The 14,000-nt window shown below is 34.5% G+C and overlaps 1 protein-coding gene across 2 annotated transcripts in view; it reads left to right on the top strand.

The window, feature by feature from the left end:
- DYNC2H1 (dynein cytoplasmic 2 heavy chain 1) overlaps positions 1–12,298 on the top strand; it is a 143,509-nt gene extending 131,211 nt beyond the window's left edge. For both annotated transcript variants that reach the window (XM_058045066.1, XM_058045065.1), the window contains exons 86-89: positions 1,317–1,426; positions 1,753–1,834; positions 8,140–8,256; positions 11,761–12,298. In XM_058045066.1, coding sequence (XP_057901049.1) covers positions 1,317–1,426; positions 1,753–1,834; positions 8,140–8,256; positions 11,761–11,919 — 468 coding nt within the window. In that variant the 3' untranslated portion in view covers positions 11,920–12,298. The remainder of the gene's footprint in view (positions 1–1,316; positions 1,427–1,752; positions 1,835–8,139; positions 8,257–11,760) is intronic.
- Positions 12,299–14,000: the final 1,702 nt, after the last annotated feature.

Below are 14,000 nucleotides of genomic sequence, written 5' to 3'. Positions count from 1 at the left end.
TTAGTTTCTATCTTAGTATTTGCAGAATCACAGAATGGTTTTGGTTGGAAGGTACCTTAAATATCATCTGGTTCCACCCCCCTGCCATGGCCGGGACAACTTCCACTAGGCCAGGTTGCCCAGAGCCCCATCCAACCTGGCCTTGAAGGCATATCTGTGAAGAACTTACTTGTAGGGTGGGTTATACAGTGACCTCAGGTTCATACTGCAGTGCCATTGTAAGGACTGTGACTATATCATATAAATAAATTGTACCAAAGAGATACATTGTAAGCGTTTCAGAAGAGGATTTTGAGTGTACACTGTTGTATAACCAGTCAGGTTCCTAAATATCTTGTCTGAAGAGAGCAAATTCTTTGCCTGAGATTGTTAATGTCTTGAGAACCAAACTAAGATTGCATTTCTTAGGATTATAAAGATGGCATGGTTTATAAAGATGGCGAGGTGCAATGTGTGCCTCTTTTCCCATGCTGGCATGCAAGATGTTGCATTGGTGAGAAATTCCAAGCTTGATGCTCCTAACAGGCTTCCCAGCTGCCAGTAAGTAAGAAGGTTGAGGCATGTGCTCTGTAAGGATAATTGAGGACAGTTATTCCCCCCACCTTTATTAGATTCATTTATTGCCACATATAGTAGAGTCTAGTTTTTATCTTATAATCAATTCTGTGAATTCATGTCTACAACTAATATACTAAAAATGGCAGCATTAACCTAGTAGTAAGGAATATTTAAAAAACCTGTTGGCAAGTAGTTATAGAAACTGTTACTGCAGATTGAAAATCAAGTGTTTCTTCAATACAATGTGCTATTTATATGGAAAAATGATCTTAAAGTGTACCTAAAAGGAATGCAGTTATTTTGCTGAACTTATTAAAGCAAACACAGGAATGGCAGCTATTTTGATGGAAAACATAAACACCCCAGTAAGTAAAGGTGAAATAGGGTTCCAACAATGATAAAATTGTTGAAATTATAATTTTCATCACACAATGATAACTTTTCACTGTGGAAAGTAAGCTGCAATGAACAAAGAATGAAACATGAGTTTATTTAGAATGGGTGAGTCATGTTACATATAAACTGCTCATTTTCTTTATCTTTTAAGAGGGCATTCATTTCTTTTTTACCAGTGTGAAATAATAGAAATTAAGCTTTGAGGTTACAGTATGTTTACACAAGCATTTTTCATTAATTATAATAATTGACATACCCACATTAACTCAAAATGTAGAAAAATCAAATAATAATTTCAATTATTTCAGGATCTCTTTTCTTTTTTCTTCTTTTTTTTTGTTGTTTTTTATTCTCTCTTTTAGAATTGGGTAGACAAAGCAGAGAAACAGAAACTGTTGTCAGACACCCTTGACCTTTCTGAGCTGTTTCATCCAGACACATTTCTCAATGCCTTACGCCAGGAGACTGCAAGGTGAGGGAAAAATAATGTGCCTATTTGTGCTAATGTGCCATTGTTCCTTATGTGTGAAGATGGTTATTTCATTTTGAGGACACAGAGCCAAAAAGTTATGTCAATTGTTGTCATCAGTCATCTTTTTTTAATTTCTTGCCTTGAAGTAAAGTAGCTGTTACCTGTTTAAATACTCATTTTTTTTTTTCAGTTAGAGATGTATTTTTCTTCAAAGTAAGACTTAGTATCATATGGTACACATTGAAAATACATTGAGTTTGGTATTGTGTTTGCTACCCTGTTGTTACACGTCTGTAAGATTTACTGTATGTGTGTTTCCATTGCAGAGTAATGAGGTGTTCGGTGGACAGTCTCAAATTTACAGCTTCATGGAAAGGGCGAATACAGGAAGGCAAACTCCAAGTTAAGGTATTTTACTAGGATGTTGTACTAGTATTTTATGAGGATGTTTTATCAGTATAGCCTAAGTCATCTGCCCATAAACTTCCTAGAAAACTGAGCTATAAATAATTGGTCTACCAGAGGTAAAAAGACTGGTAAATCGTATACAGCTACTAAAATGACAGTGCAAAATTTCACAGAAAACCGAAAATAAAAGCAATTATCTTTTGTCTTCTCCCTGGTCACTGTTCTCATTTTAAAATTAAGCTTATTGCTCCATTCTCTTCAACCACCTCTTAGATGCAAATTGAAGCTGCAATTTTTATGAGTTAGAATTTTGCTCTTGTCCAGATAGATGACTGGCTGGTAGCCAGAGGAAATACAAATGTAAATCTATAAGTCTAAGACCATGTGTTAGAATTTCTTTAATCACTAGAAGCAGACTACTAAGGAGATAAACCAGAGTAAATCATAAGATGACTAGTTTTTGATATGATAAAAGCCCAAGAATTTTTAAATGTTAGTTAAGCCCAGCCAGCAGCCACAAAGCCACCACTGGTTGCTTTGACAGCAAAGTAGAGATGAATCCTCAAATGATTTAATTTAGCTTCTTAACTAGCTTCTAACTTCTAACTAACTAACTTAATTCCAGGTAAAACTACCACTTTGGTCAGCACAGGTCTGTGTGCACCTTTTTTATACTTAATTTTGTAGGGAATTGACAAAATAAGTTTTCTGTGCTGTGTCTTCTTACAGATATGCTGATCCCAAAATAATGCTGCACAGCTCCACATTCTGGGTCAGCATGGAGCACAGCCCTTAAAACCACATCCCCACAGAGACACGTGTGCCCAGTGCAACAACTCAGCAGCAGCTGTGGGGTCCCTGCAGCAGAAGCAGAGATTGCTGCATGAGGAGAGAGAGAGCAAGTGGCAGGGGACCTTCTCTAGTCTAGTAATGCAGACAGAAACAAGGGTGGGGGAGATTTTAGGGTTCTGAGCTGGCTTCTGACACTGTCAAAAATTATTAATACAGAATATGTAAGATTTCATACTCCTAAAAGATTAATATATTGTAAAGCCAGTAAACATAACTGTAATCATCCAATCTGCCCTAAATACAGTGCAGTCTTTTGAACTTTGTTGAAATAATTCCTGTTCGACCTAGAGAATGTAATTTTGCAAATTGTTCAGTCTTGATATTTAAGTAAGAGTAATGCTTGCCTGCTTCATTTCATAAGAAGCATGAGAAGACAGGTCTGTAGAAGTTGGAGATAAATAAACCAGGGAACTTTTAGGACTTGGTGTAAATCTGGTATATGACAAATATACCTGCAGATCACATGGTCTGAGGTTACAGATTCAGCCAAGGCTTCTAAGGCCATAGCAGTAAGTCAAAACTGAGTTTCACATCTCAGACCAGTCATTCTAGTAGCCTAGCTATCAGTTGCAGACTGTAAGAGCTTGAAGTTCTTCAAAACCATGTTAACATTTTTGAAAAATATCAGAAGTCAATGTCAAGTACCTCAACTCCTAAACAACATTAACTCAGTGTATTCATATATTAAAAAAATATCACAGTGTTTTACAGTTGCCAGATTGAAAGAGCTGTTTGGCAAATAAAGAATGAGAGGGAAGAGTTTTGTTACAGTACTCCAGTCTATATTAAACTTCTGACTGAAGTTTAAAATGTTTTACTGTCTGAGAATTTATGTGGTAAATTTTTGGCAATGCTAGTTAAAGTACACTGTTGGCAGTCTATATCGTGTGTAGGCAAAAGGTTAATGTATATGATCTATTGCTTTACAAGAATGTGTCATGTTCTAAGAGGGATTTAAAATCAAAAGAGAATTTTGTTTAAGGAGAAATTCTCTGCCCTGAGAATAGAAGAAGCAGTGAGGTGATTGGTTATTTTTAGCAAAACATAAGAATCCTGTCAAGTTTCTTCACTTGATTTGAATAGTATCTTTTCCTCTGTAAGAGAAATACTCATTGATTCTCTGTTAGTAAGAAATCACTAGTATTTTCACTGTTCCTTTTAATCTTTGATGAATGGAAAGGCTTTGGAACCCTTTGCAATGCTGAATATTTAGATTTCCCTACCATGAGTCATTCCTCATGTTCATGGAGAGCTGAGAGGAGACTTGCCCATTAGTAAAGCTACATACAGGAGGGACTATAACTAGGGCATAAAACTGTTATTGATTCAGAAAAGTAATTCTCTGAAATGTATCTTGTTTGATAAGGATCCTCTGGATTGTACATTTAGGTTGGTTCACCAGAGCACTATGAATTTTAATACTGGTAAAGTAAATGTATCATCAGTTTCAAGAATTCAGGCTAACTTTGTTGAATGGGAACCTATTCTGAGTGGGAACTCAAAGAAAGAGAATTCCATCAGCAAAAATAATAAGTCCTGGAACACATCCTGTGGTGAGATAGCTGGGACTTGTTTTATCCCACCTAAATAAGAAATTGTAGCTTACCAGACTCCCCTGCAGGAACCAGACCATGGTATAGGCTATTCTGAGGTTTATCAGTCTCAATTGATGCAAATGGTATTATTTCACTTCATGTAACTAACTCCACTGAGAGACTTGATTTTGTACTCACAGAGTTGAGGGACTCTCTTTCAGGCTCTGGGAGAGTTGTGCTCAAGTCTCTGAATCAACAAATATTTAAAAACCTAATAGAGTGTCTCTGTTGAAGGAAGTACAAGTAGGAATACAGGTGAATTTAAACCTGATAGTCACACATACTCTATATAACTTTCTTAGGAAAACTGTCAGGCTTTGAAGACATGTTCTTCAAGATTTTTTTCTTACTTTTTATTTTAAAAGGTTTTGATGACTTAGAATTTATTCTATGATAAGGAAAGAACAAGGAGATCTCCTTGTAATCTGTATGATGAAAATGCTTTCTTGGTCTTGCTGTGATTTTAAAAAATGGCATCAAGCTTCAGCAATTGTAGATGGTTGATCTTACTATGCATAAAAATACAAATAATTTACCCCATGATCATCTGTAAATTAGAAGTGTGCAGTTCTAGAACTGTCAGTGAAACTGCAAAGTAGGCAGAGGAAAAATCAGGCCAAGAACACACCTTAGTCTTATATGAATTATCAAACGAGATGCTAAATTATCAGTGTTAATACAGGTGATGGTTTAAATGTATGATGTGGAGTGGATCTCCTCTAGTAGGATGTGATGAATATTTGATTTAGAATCAATCTGTATGAAATTACATCTTCTTTAATGTCACTCCACGTTGCTTTAACAAAAGGTACTGAAAATGTATGGCTATTGCACTAAAATTACATATTGATATGCAAATACATCTCTTCTGTTTGCTTTGTGCACTGATTGTGCTGTTGCACAACAGCAGGTAGTCATTCCTTTTGGCATTCCATTTTCTGTATTGTAGAAAAGAGTGAAAGAAAGGAAGAAACATGGTAAGAAACTTATTGGGTAGTAAGTAATATGACCTTGGGTAGGACTTAATACACACAGTAAAAAAAAAAAAATTACTGAGAGTCTCAAATCCACAATATGAGTATTAAGATCAAAACTATACTCTTAGCAACTGACAGATATATTATTATAAGGCATGCTGAGAGGTCTTTTTTTACAGTATACCTCCATCTCAAAATGTCAATAAATTAATGATGGAGGCCTGTAGAGGTAACGAAGTGAAAATATGGCTTCCCAAAGTCTGCTGCAGTTTGGATCATGTCATGGAAAATTATGGCATTAATTAGTAAGGAAAGATCTGTTGCAGAGAATTTGAAATTTGGAAACAGATGTGTTTTGGACCATGGTATCAGCCCACTTTCTACTAAGGTATTTTAAAGAAACATAGTCTGTAATGTGTAAAAATAAGTTTTTTGAATCTAAACTAGTACTGATAGCTGTGAACTGCAAAATTCTTTGTAAGAATTAAAATTTATGGTCAATTTCTGCCATTACTCTCTGGTGAGTTTCAAAGATACTATGATTATATTACAGATGCTGTGAAATTCAAGTCTATCATAGTACTTGTAATTTCTCTATAATGTTTATTATAGAAATGAAAGCATATTGGTGTACTCAGTCAAATGGTATGGAAAGTACATTGTTCTAGTATTGTTGGGGTTTTTTTCTTAATGTCTTTTAATGTTGAATGAAAGTAGAAATTGGGTCCTAATCTTCAAAGGAGTTTCTAGCATTGGTTTCCAGGAGAAGTTTTCCAGGAGATCAAATGGTATTTTCCACAACTGTAGTGTCAAAGGGACTGCAAATGCCAAAGAAGAAAAGTGCAGTAAGAAGTTTTTTCAATAGGTAACCCACTTCTATAGAAATTTCTTTCAGAGATGTTCAGGATGGCCAGACCTTTGAACACCCTAGCAACGAACTTCGAAACCGCTTTATCAGACCAATCTTTGTCCAATAACTTTGCCAGTTATTTATTAAACTATGATCCCTAAAAATATTCCCTGCAGAAAGCAAGAAGGACAGAAAGAATAACATAGGAGATGAATCTTTCTAAAATTTGTGCGAAAGTTAGACAAAAAGTCTACTCTGAACTTTCCATCTGGGATTGTTTTGGTTCAGGTTATCCACAGCTTTGGTGGTTTTGCTGTTAGTCCTAGTCTATATGAAGCACAGATTGCTCTAAAGAGCATTGTCACTTCTCTGGTCACTGTCTGTCCAAGGAGAAGCTCAGCTTTGTTCTATGTCTTTTTTAAAAGCCATGTTTTATAATATTTTTTTTTCATATTAAATTTTTTACATCTGCATCTTGCACATTGTAAGGAAGATTCTCCAGCTCAGCTGGGAGAATAAAAGAGAAATATGAGTTTAAAGAAGCAAATTCTTGAAGAGTGTAATGCCTGTCTACAATCAAAAGAATAATTAGAGATTAAATATGCAAAATGTAATCTTAGCTAGTTTACACTTAATATACTATTAATTGAAAACCCCTAACACTGGGGAGGAAAGCATTGCTTTTCAGTCATGACAGTAACTCACATTGTGTTATTGCTTTATTCCATCTTTTGGTGTGAAATACATAATTTTAAAATACTAAAATTACCTAAGGAAATTATATCCATTTCATCTATGATACTAATCTTCATTGTAATATCATACTTTAACTCCTTTATGCAATCTGATAGATGTTTCAAAATTTCTTGCAAGGGAAAATATATTGGAAAATTACATTTTTCTCCATTTTCCTTATGTGATCACTCCACCAATTTCCAGCAACATTGTATTTCCTAATTCCAGCACTTCTTTTTGAACAATGCATTTGGTGAAAGCAAACCTCAGTATGATAAATTTAATTCAGGCTTTAGTACGATAGTGTAACAGGCAGATGATTTTCAGATTGTAGCTTCTGTTACATATCTGCTGCAGCTGGATAGTTAGCCTTTGAAAAGCTGCATAAAAGTTATTGTTGAATTAAGTTTTATTACTGTTAAAATGGAAGTTGTCACTTCAGCAGGCCAAAAAAAAAATTATTACTATTATTATTATTGTTGTTGTTGTTGTTGTTGTTAATGTTAATGTTAATGTTAATATTATTATTTGCAATCTAGTAGTATTTGTACTGAGGAAAATAAAGCTATCAGCAAATATTGGAATTAATTTTTAAGGAATCTAGAATAGAGGTCACCAACTTATGGAAGACTCCAGAGAAGAAAACATAGAACCTTTAATTCAGAGGCTGAAATTACTTAATTAAAAGAAAACACTTGAAAGATGTTGCAAATAAAGCATTGCATAGTTACTTAAGGAGCACCTGTGATTCTTATTTAATTTTTTGCCAAACAACAAAATGCTTGTCTAAGAAGTTTTGAGTTTGTTAAATAAAATTTTCTCTCCTATTATTTCAGTGTATTTTGTTTGCCTCTGCTGAAGCTGTGTGGTTGCACATTCCATTCTTTGAAAGCTGAGCTCAGACTTCCAAGCAGGAAGTCATGCTTATTGCAGTGATTGTTCTTCTCTTCTTCTCGACATTGTAATGGTTGTGAACTTGGCTGTTGCTATCATAATTCCATTAATCAAATGCCAGGCAACTGCAGTTTCATAATTAATGGCATTTACAGGTATTTTTCTCTGGCATTTCAAAGAATGTGAATCCAAATCAGAGGAAGTTCACAGTGAAGTGTGGTCCAGATCTTGCTTTTAAATCATGTTTCCTATTCTCACAAAGAACATAACAGTAATTAATTTCCTGTCATTTAAAAATTTGCTCACAGTAAAAAGATTCATCATTTATTAAAGCACAGTGTAATCATTATTGACATTTTAATTCTGTTATTTATGTTTGAATATTTTATATTTCCATGGCAGATCAGTGGCTTACAACTGGAAGGTTGTCGTTTCGATGGAAATCGACTTTCAGAAAATCTGCATGATTCTCCCAGTGTGTCATCTGTTCTCCCTTGTTACATGGCCTGGATTCCACAGGTATTAAATTATTAAAAACCCTAAACTTCCAAGACCCATAATTTTATTTTTTCTGTGTAGTAGCTTTTCAGTATGATGTTGCTGACCTGTTTTCCTTTCATTTCAAAATAAAAATCACAGTCTTTACTAGGAAAAGCAGTTACATTATTTAAAACTGAAACTTATTGTTATTTTGTTTATATTCTTTAGCTTATATTGCTTAGATGAACTCAAGGGCTTTATTTCAGTCATACCTTAGTTTCTTTGTCTTTTAAAAACATTGGCATGTTTTACAAACCTTTATTAGTAAATATATACATATGTTTGGGAGTTCATTCCTAGAATATATTTTCTTTGCATTTTAAATATTAAAGTAAAATGCAGTGGTAATAAAAAAGAGAGAATATGATGTGAGCTGTAAACAAAAAAAGCCTTTCTCCTACTTAAACTAATTTAAAAAATGTCACTGCTTGCAGATTTTAAGATGAAAGAAAGTTATCCAAACAGTAAAACCTGTTACTGTTGGATTGCTGTTACTTCTGCCTTCCAATTGGCATAGCAATTGCTGATAAATAACTCAAAAAGTCACATAGAATATATTCTAGGGTGTGTCTTTTAACAAAAAATTGCTTATTATGGAATTCGTCTCACATTTAGGAAGCCCATCCCATCAGAAGATATCTGGGATGAGTCTGCCCAGTGTGACTCTAGAAACAGACTAGACCTCCATGATGGCCCTTGTGTATTGTGACAGATAAAGCACAAGGAGCTCCATTGCTAACACACTGCTGTATCCCAACTTACTTTTTCTCTCATTGTTATTTCCAGCAGGGGAAATATAGCATTATATTATAGTACAGCATTAGAAGTATAAAGGTCAACAGATTTAGACCTTGAACACAGAAGTAAATGCTAGCCACCATCTGCACCATTGCTCCCAGCTTGATTAAGAAAGAAAATACTGAAAATTTTAAAAAAGGACAAAAAATGAAAACATCACAAAAGCTCTTACTAAGTTGACCAGTGAATGGTTTCTCAGTTTTTTGGTATTTACAGGTTTTGGTTTTTTCACCTTAATAAACAGATTCCTAATTTACTTGAGAGGTGGTGCATGGGATAAATACAGAATTGCCAGACATTCTAATATATTGGCTCAGTGGTAGATGTGGAGGATGGTAATATATGTGGTTTTCCATGGTATCACCAAATGGAAACACATTTTAAATGAGAATTCTTAGTCCTCCCATTTTTCTGAAAGATGTTCATCTTGTGTTTGAAATAAAACAGATTTTTTAGTACTTTTCTTAATAAGACTATTTTTTTTTAACTCCAAAGGTAGGATCCAAAAGTTATATGTGAAATCAGCAGAGAGCTTTATCTGTAAAATTAAAAAATTAGATACTTCAATAATCAATGAATTAAACTTTGTCAAATATACTTATATTTGAAATTAATACCTACTGGCATCTTTGTGTTGGGAAAAAAATCTAGTTCTTATAAAACACAGGCCATAACCTGTCAACTGCCCACTTTTTAAATACAAAGTGTCTCTAAGGAGAGTTTTTCTGAATTGGTCTACCCTTGAGTTGTTTTACAATCACTGTAAAAATTGACTATAATCAAATACTGTGCTCAGAAACCAAAGCAGAATTGGATATCATTCATTTCCCTTAATTTAATTATCTCTCCTTAGGAGAAGAGTGCATAAAATTGAACATATTATCTTAGAATTCTTAGGTTTTGAACTTGTTTTCTTTTCTCCATAAATGCAACTTTTGAAATCTAGTGAGCAAAAGTATATGTAAAATGTAATGTTTTGAAGTAATTTTCAACCAAACTTAACTTCAACCTAGGGAATTTCTCTGAGAGAATCCCCTCAAAATCCTACAGTGCTCTAAACAGAATATTTTTAGCTATTAACACTATGATTATTCTCATATTCATGCTTATTCTCATAAGCTTGTTCTCTTATTCTCACATTAAACTGTGAAGGTCCTTTCCATTTTTAATCCACTGATGGATCCCATGCTGTGAAGGGTGTCACTAAAGGGGATGGAACTGTGTATGAGGCAGTCTAACAAAGAGAACTTTTGGATTGTACTTAAGCCAAGGACATAAGGATTTGTGACTTAAAAAGACTACCGCAGAATGGTTTTAACGCTCCAATAATGTGATTCCTTAAAACATCAGCAGGATTGAGAAAGGCACAAGAACAGATATTTTGTTCCTAAAAGTGTAAAAACAGGTCTTTGAAGGCAAACTGGCCAGCTTCTGGCTCCCAGCTTTGGCAAAATTTAAATTCTCTGATTAACATTTTACTCTCAGTCTGGCCAGCATTTTGTCTTCTTCAGTAGTGTTAACCAAGGAATAAATGGACTAAGTACAGTCCTTCTGAGAACAGCTGAGTTCCTGGTTATAAATTATTCTATACAAATATTACCACACATAAATCTTCTGCAAGGATTGAAACACTGTTGTTCAAAAGACAGGGGAAGTTGATTTTCAAAAGGAACAGCAAAATTCTTCAGTAATGATTTTATACTTCACATGCAAGGCAAAGTACTTGAAACAGTTATTGTTTGCATGTTTCCTTTTTCCTGTTTTTAGTTATTTTCTAATATTGGAGCATCACTAACTCACATTTGATGTGATTTGAGTTAAAATGGCACTCATTTAAAATTCTTTTCTGACAAGTCTGCTTCTTTGTTATTTCGTTCTTGAAAATCTGACATTTTCCTGTTGACAGGATGGGAATTTTGAGTTTGACAGAAAACATGCTTAATATATATCAGTTGAATCAAACCCTGATCTATTTGTAGTAACTAAATACATCATGGGTTGAAATTAAGTGCTGTAGGAAGTCTTGATGGAGTCTTGGAGCTCAGTTCTGTGGTCACACATAAGGACAGGGCCCCATGCAAAGCCCTAGGAGGAAATCAGGCGGTTTGTGGTAGGCAACAGAGAGGAGCAGTTCAATAAAGTAGCCTGGAACAGGTGGGGTGAGGATTTTTGGATTGTAGTCCCTGCGGTATGATGGTTGCAGGTATCTCAGATGACACCAGGGGCTGTGCCTCAGGAGGAGGGCAGGGTTTGCTGCAGGGATGGAGGGGGCAGTAGGGTCTGCCAGGGCACTGCCAGGAGAGCTGCTCCCCACGCCACAGCACAGGGGCTCCTGAGCAGCTTTCTCCCTGCAGGAAAGTGACCTGCACTTCCCTTAGCCTGCTTGGCAGACACTTTTGATGTGTGTTTTTGGGAGGGTTTTAGCTGAAAGAAGATTTTCATATGTAGTTCAGAGGATCACCCTTGTTATTTCCTTCCTGGTGTTTGAGTTATGGAGACAGCAATTTTTCTGAAATCCCTGCTTCATTCAATCCTTCTCCTTAGTGCCCTGAATGAAGATTTCCTTGTCCAAGGCTGCAGTGTCCAAACTGCATCTTAACTTTAGGTACCATGCCAGTGGACAATATTGCTTTCTCATGCTTTGTTGTCTTTTTATGTGACAACTAAGAGCTTGTTTGTTGACAGGATGCATATGGTCCATATTCTCCAGAGGAATGCATATCTTTACCAGTCTACTCTAGTGTGGAGAGAGACCGTGTGGTGACAAATATTGATGTACCTTGCGGAGGAAACCAAGACCAGTGGATTCAATGCGGAGCTGCTTTATTTTTGAAAAATCAGTAATCTGAAATTGCATCAACTTGTGAAGTTGAGAGACATTTTAACATCTAATTTCTTACTTACCCAAAGAGAAATTTAGATTCATTGTTTTTATATTTTTAAAGCAATGGTTTATTAATTCCTGTTTATTTTTTTAAGATGTATTTAAATAATTCTACTTGATAGAACTTCAATGTATCTTTGTGGGATATTGTAAAAATTGACATGGCACTATTCAGCAAACTGCTAATTCAGATTATTTCTCTAGATTGTAATATGCTGTATTTCTTTCTTGAAGTTATTGAAATCTCTTCTGGTTTGCTCAGAAATATTGAATAAAAATTCAAAGTCAGCATTTTTTCCTTGATCTTTTTTTTCATTATCCTTTTGAAACTGTTATTCATATGCCTCTGTTATTTAATAAAGTAAAAATTAAAAACTTACCTTTTGTAACTGAAATTTAATGCTTTACTTGAAGGTAAGAATCAGGATAAATGTTTCAGTCTCTTTTAAAGATGTTTTGCTTGTAATTGTATTTCTTTGTATAGCTAGTAAATAATAGGATTTTGATGACCTTCATGTGAAGTTGCGAAGTTAGATTACTATCATGGGTATTATCTAGAAGTTACTGAAAACAAAAAGAGAGATTTCCATCCAGTTGTTAAATGAAAGACAGAGGGATCTAATAGGGCTTTTGGTCTGTGACGCGAGAAACACCTGGGATCTTGTTCTTAGTGCAGGATACCCAAGTTTGATTTTACTGTTTCATGATATGTCAGGTTGGGATGCTGTCATAGCATTGGAGTGCAATTAGACAAAATCCTAAAATCCAGCAGGAAGCAGCATTACTACTGATGTCTCAACATAACAATTGAAAGTGTCTAATTTTTAACTGGAATTACACACCTTATAAAGATATTTTTAAAAGCCAAAGGCAAAGCGCTTTCTTGATTTATTTGGAAAACAAAACAGATGTTTTCAGTCTAATATATCTGATAGATTTTATAATAATTTTGAATTAGTATTTAAATTAAGACTATATTTCACTTTCCTGATATTTTTCATTGATGGTTTGAGGGAGAGAGAAGGAAAGCAGAGAAAAGATTGGTCCCATTTTCAGGTCAACTTCTGGAAGCAAGCATTTTTATCTCCTCTATTGTTCATGCCTTAAACTTGGTCTTTCATCTCTATTTGGAAAGTTTTCCATTTTAGTTGTTCTTCTAATATATGTCCTAAAATAATTTGATACAACTGAATGTACATTTTTAAAATTGAATCCTGTCTAAAAGCCGAATAGACTTACTTAATACTTTTCAGATAATTGCCTTATCTTCCTTTATATATTTCATTCTAATTTAGCAAAGAGTAAAAGGATAGAAAATTTGGAAAAAAAAAGTTTCTGAAGTAGAATTGGGGGGAGAATAACAAAGTCTCTATCAGAACGAAAGCACTTGTGTAAATCTATATACAAGCTCTGTAAAGATTTAAAGGGTGACTTGTCCAGAGAAAATATTCTGTCATACTAGACTTTCTTGAAGATGAAAAGTTTTGCATAGGGCATACTTTTAATTCCCTTAGGCACATGTAAAGAACATACTGCAACTTTCCCTTTTGGATCCAACTTTTTCATAACCTATACTGAATTTCAGCTCTCATATATCTCAAACTGAGGGATCAGTATACTGGCTCTTATGAATTCCAGCTTCTTTTTAGTGTCAGATAGAAAAATACAGATGCTCAGGTGTTTGCACAAAGATGTCTGGAAAATAATACATCTTCTTTTAATCTACCTTGCAAAGAAAGTAAAGACCAGAGATAGAGTAGGTGGTTTTGATGACCTATCTTACTTGTAATGGGAAATAAAAGTGGTGAGTGATAGAAATCATGAAAGAAATTATTAGAAGGATATTCTAGGAATTTCCTTGTTTGTTTTTTTTTTTTTTTTTTCTTCTCATTATAAGCTTCAAAATGCCTTCCATATTGCCAAGAGAAATATGATTGTTACTTAAAGTCTCTCCTTTCAAGTCTCCTCTTGCTGAATATTTAGTCTTACTGATTCTACTAATATACAGATATTGATCCTATCACAAAGAACAGATATAAAG

This window comes from Melospiza georgiana, chromosome 2 (genome assembly GCF_028018845.1).
Source record: "Melospiza georgiana isolate bMelGeo1 chromosome 2, bMelGeo1.pri, whole genome shotgun sequence".
Classification (NCBI taxonomy): domain Eukaryota; kingdom Metazoa; phylum Chordata; class Aves; order Passeriformes; family Passerellidae; genus Melospiza; species Melospiza georgiana.
The sequence above is the reverse complement of the archived record's forward strand: the minus strand, read 5'-3'. Positions and strand labels throughout refer to the sequence as shown.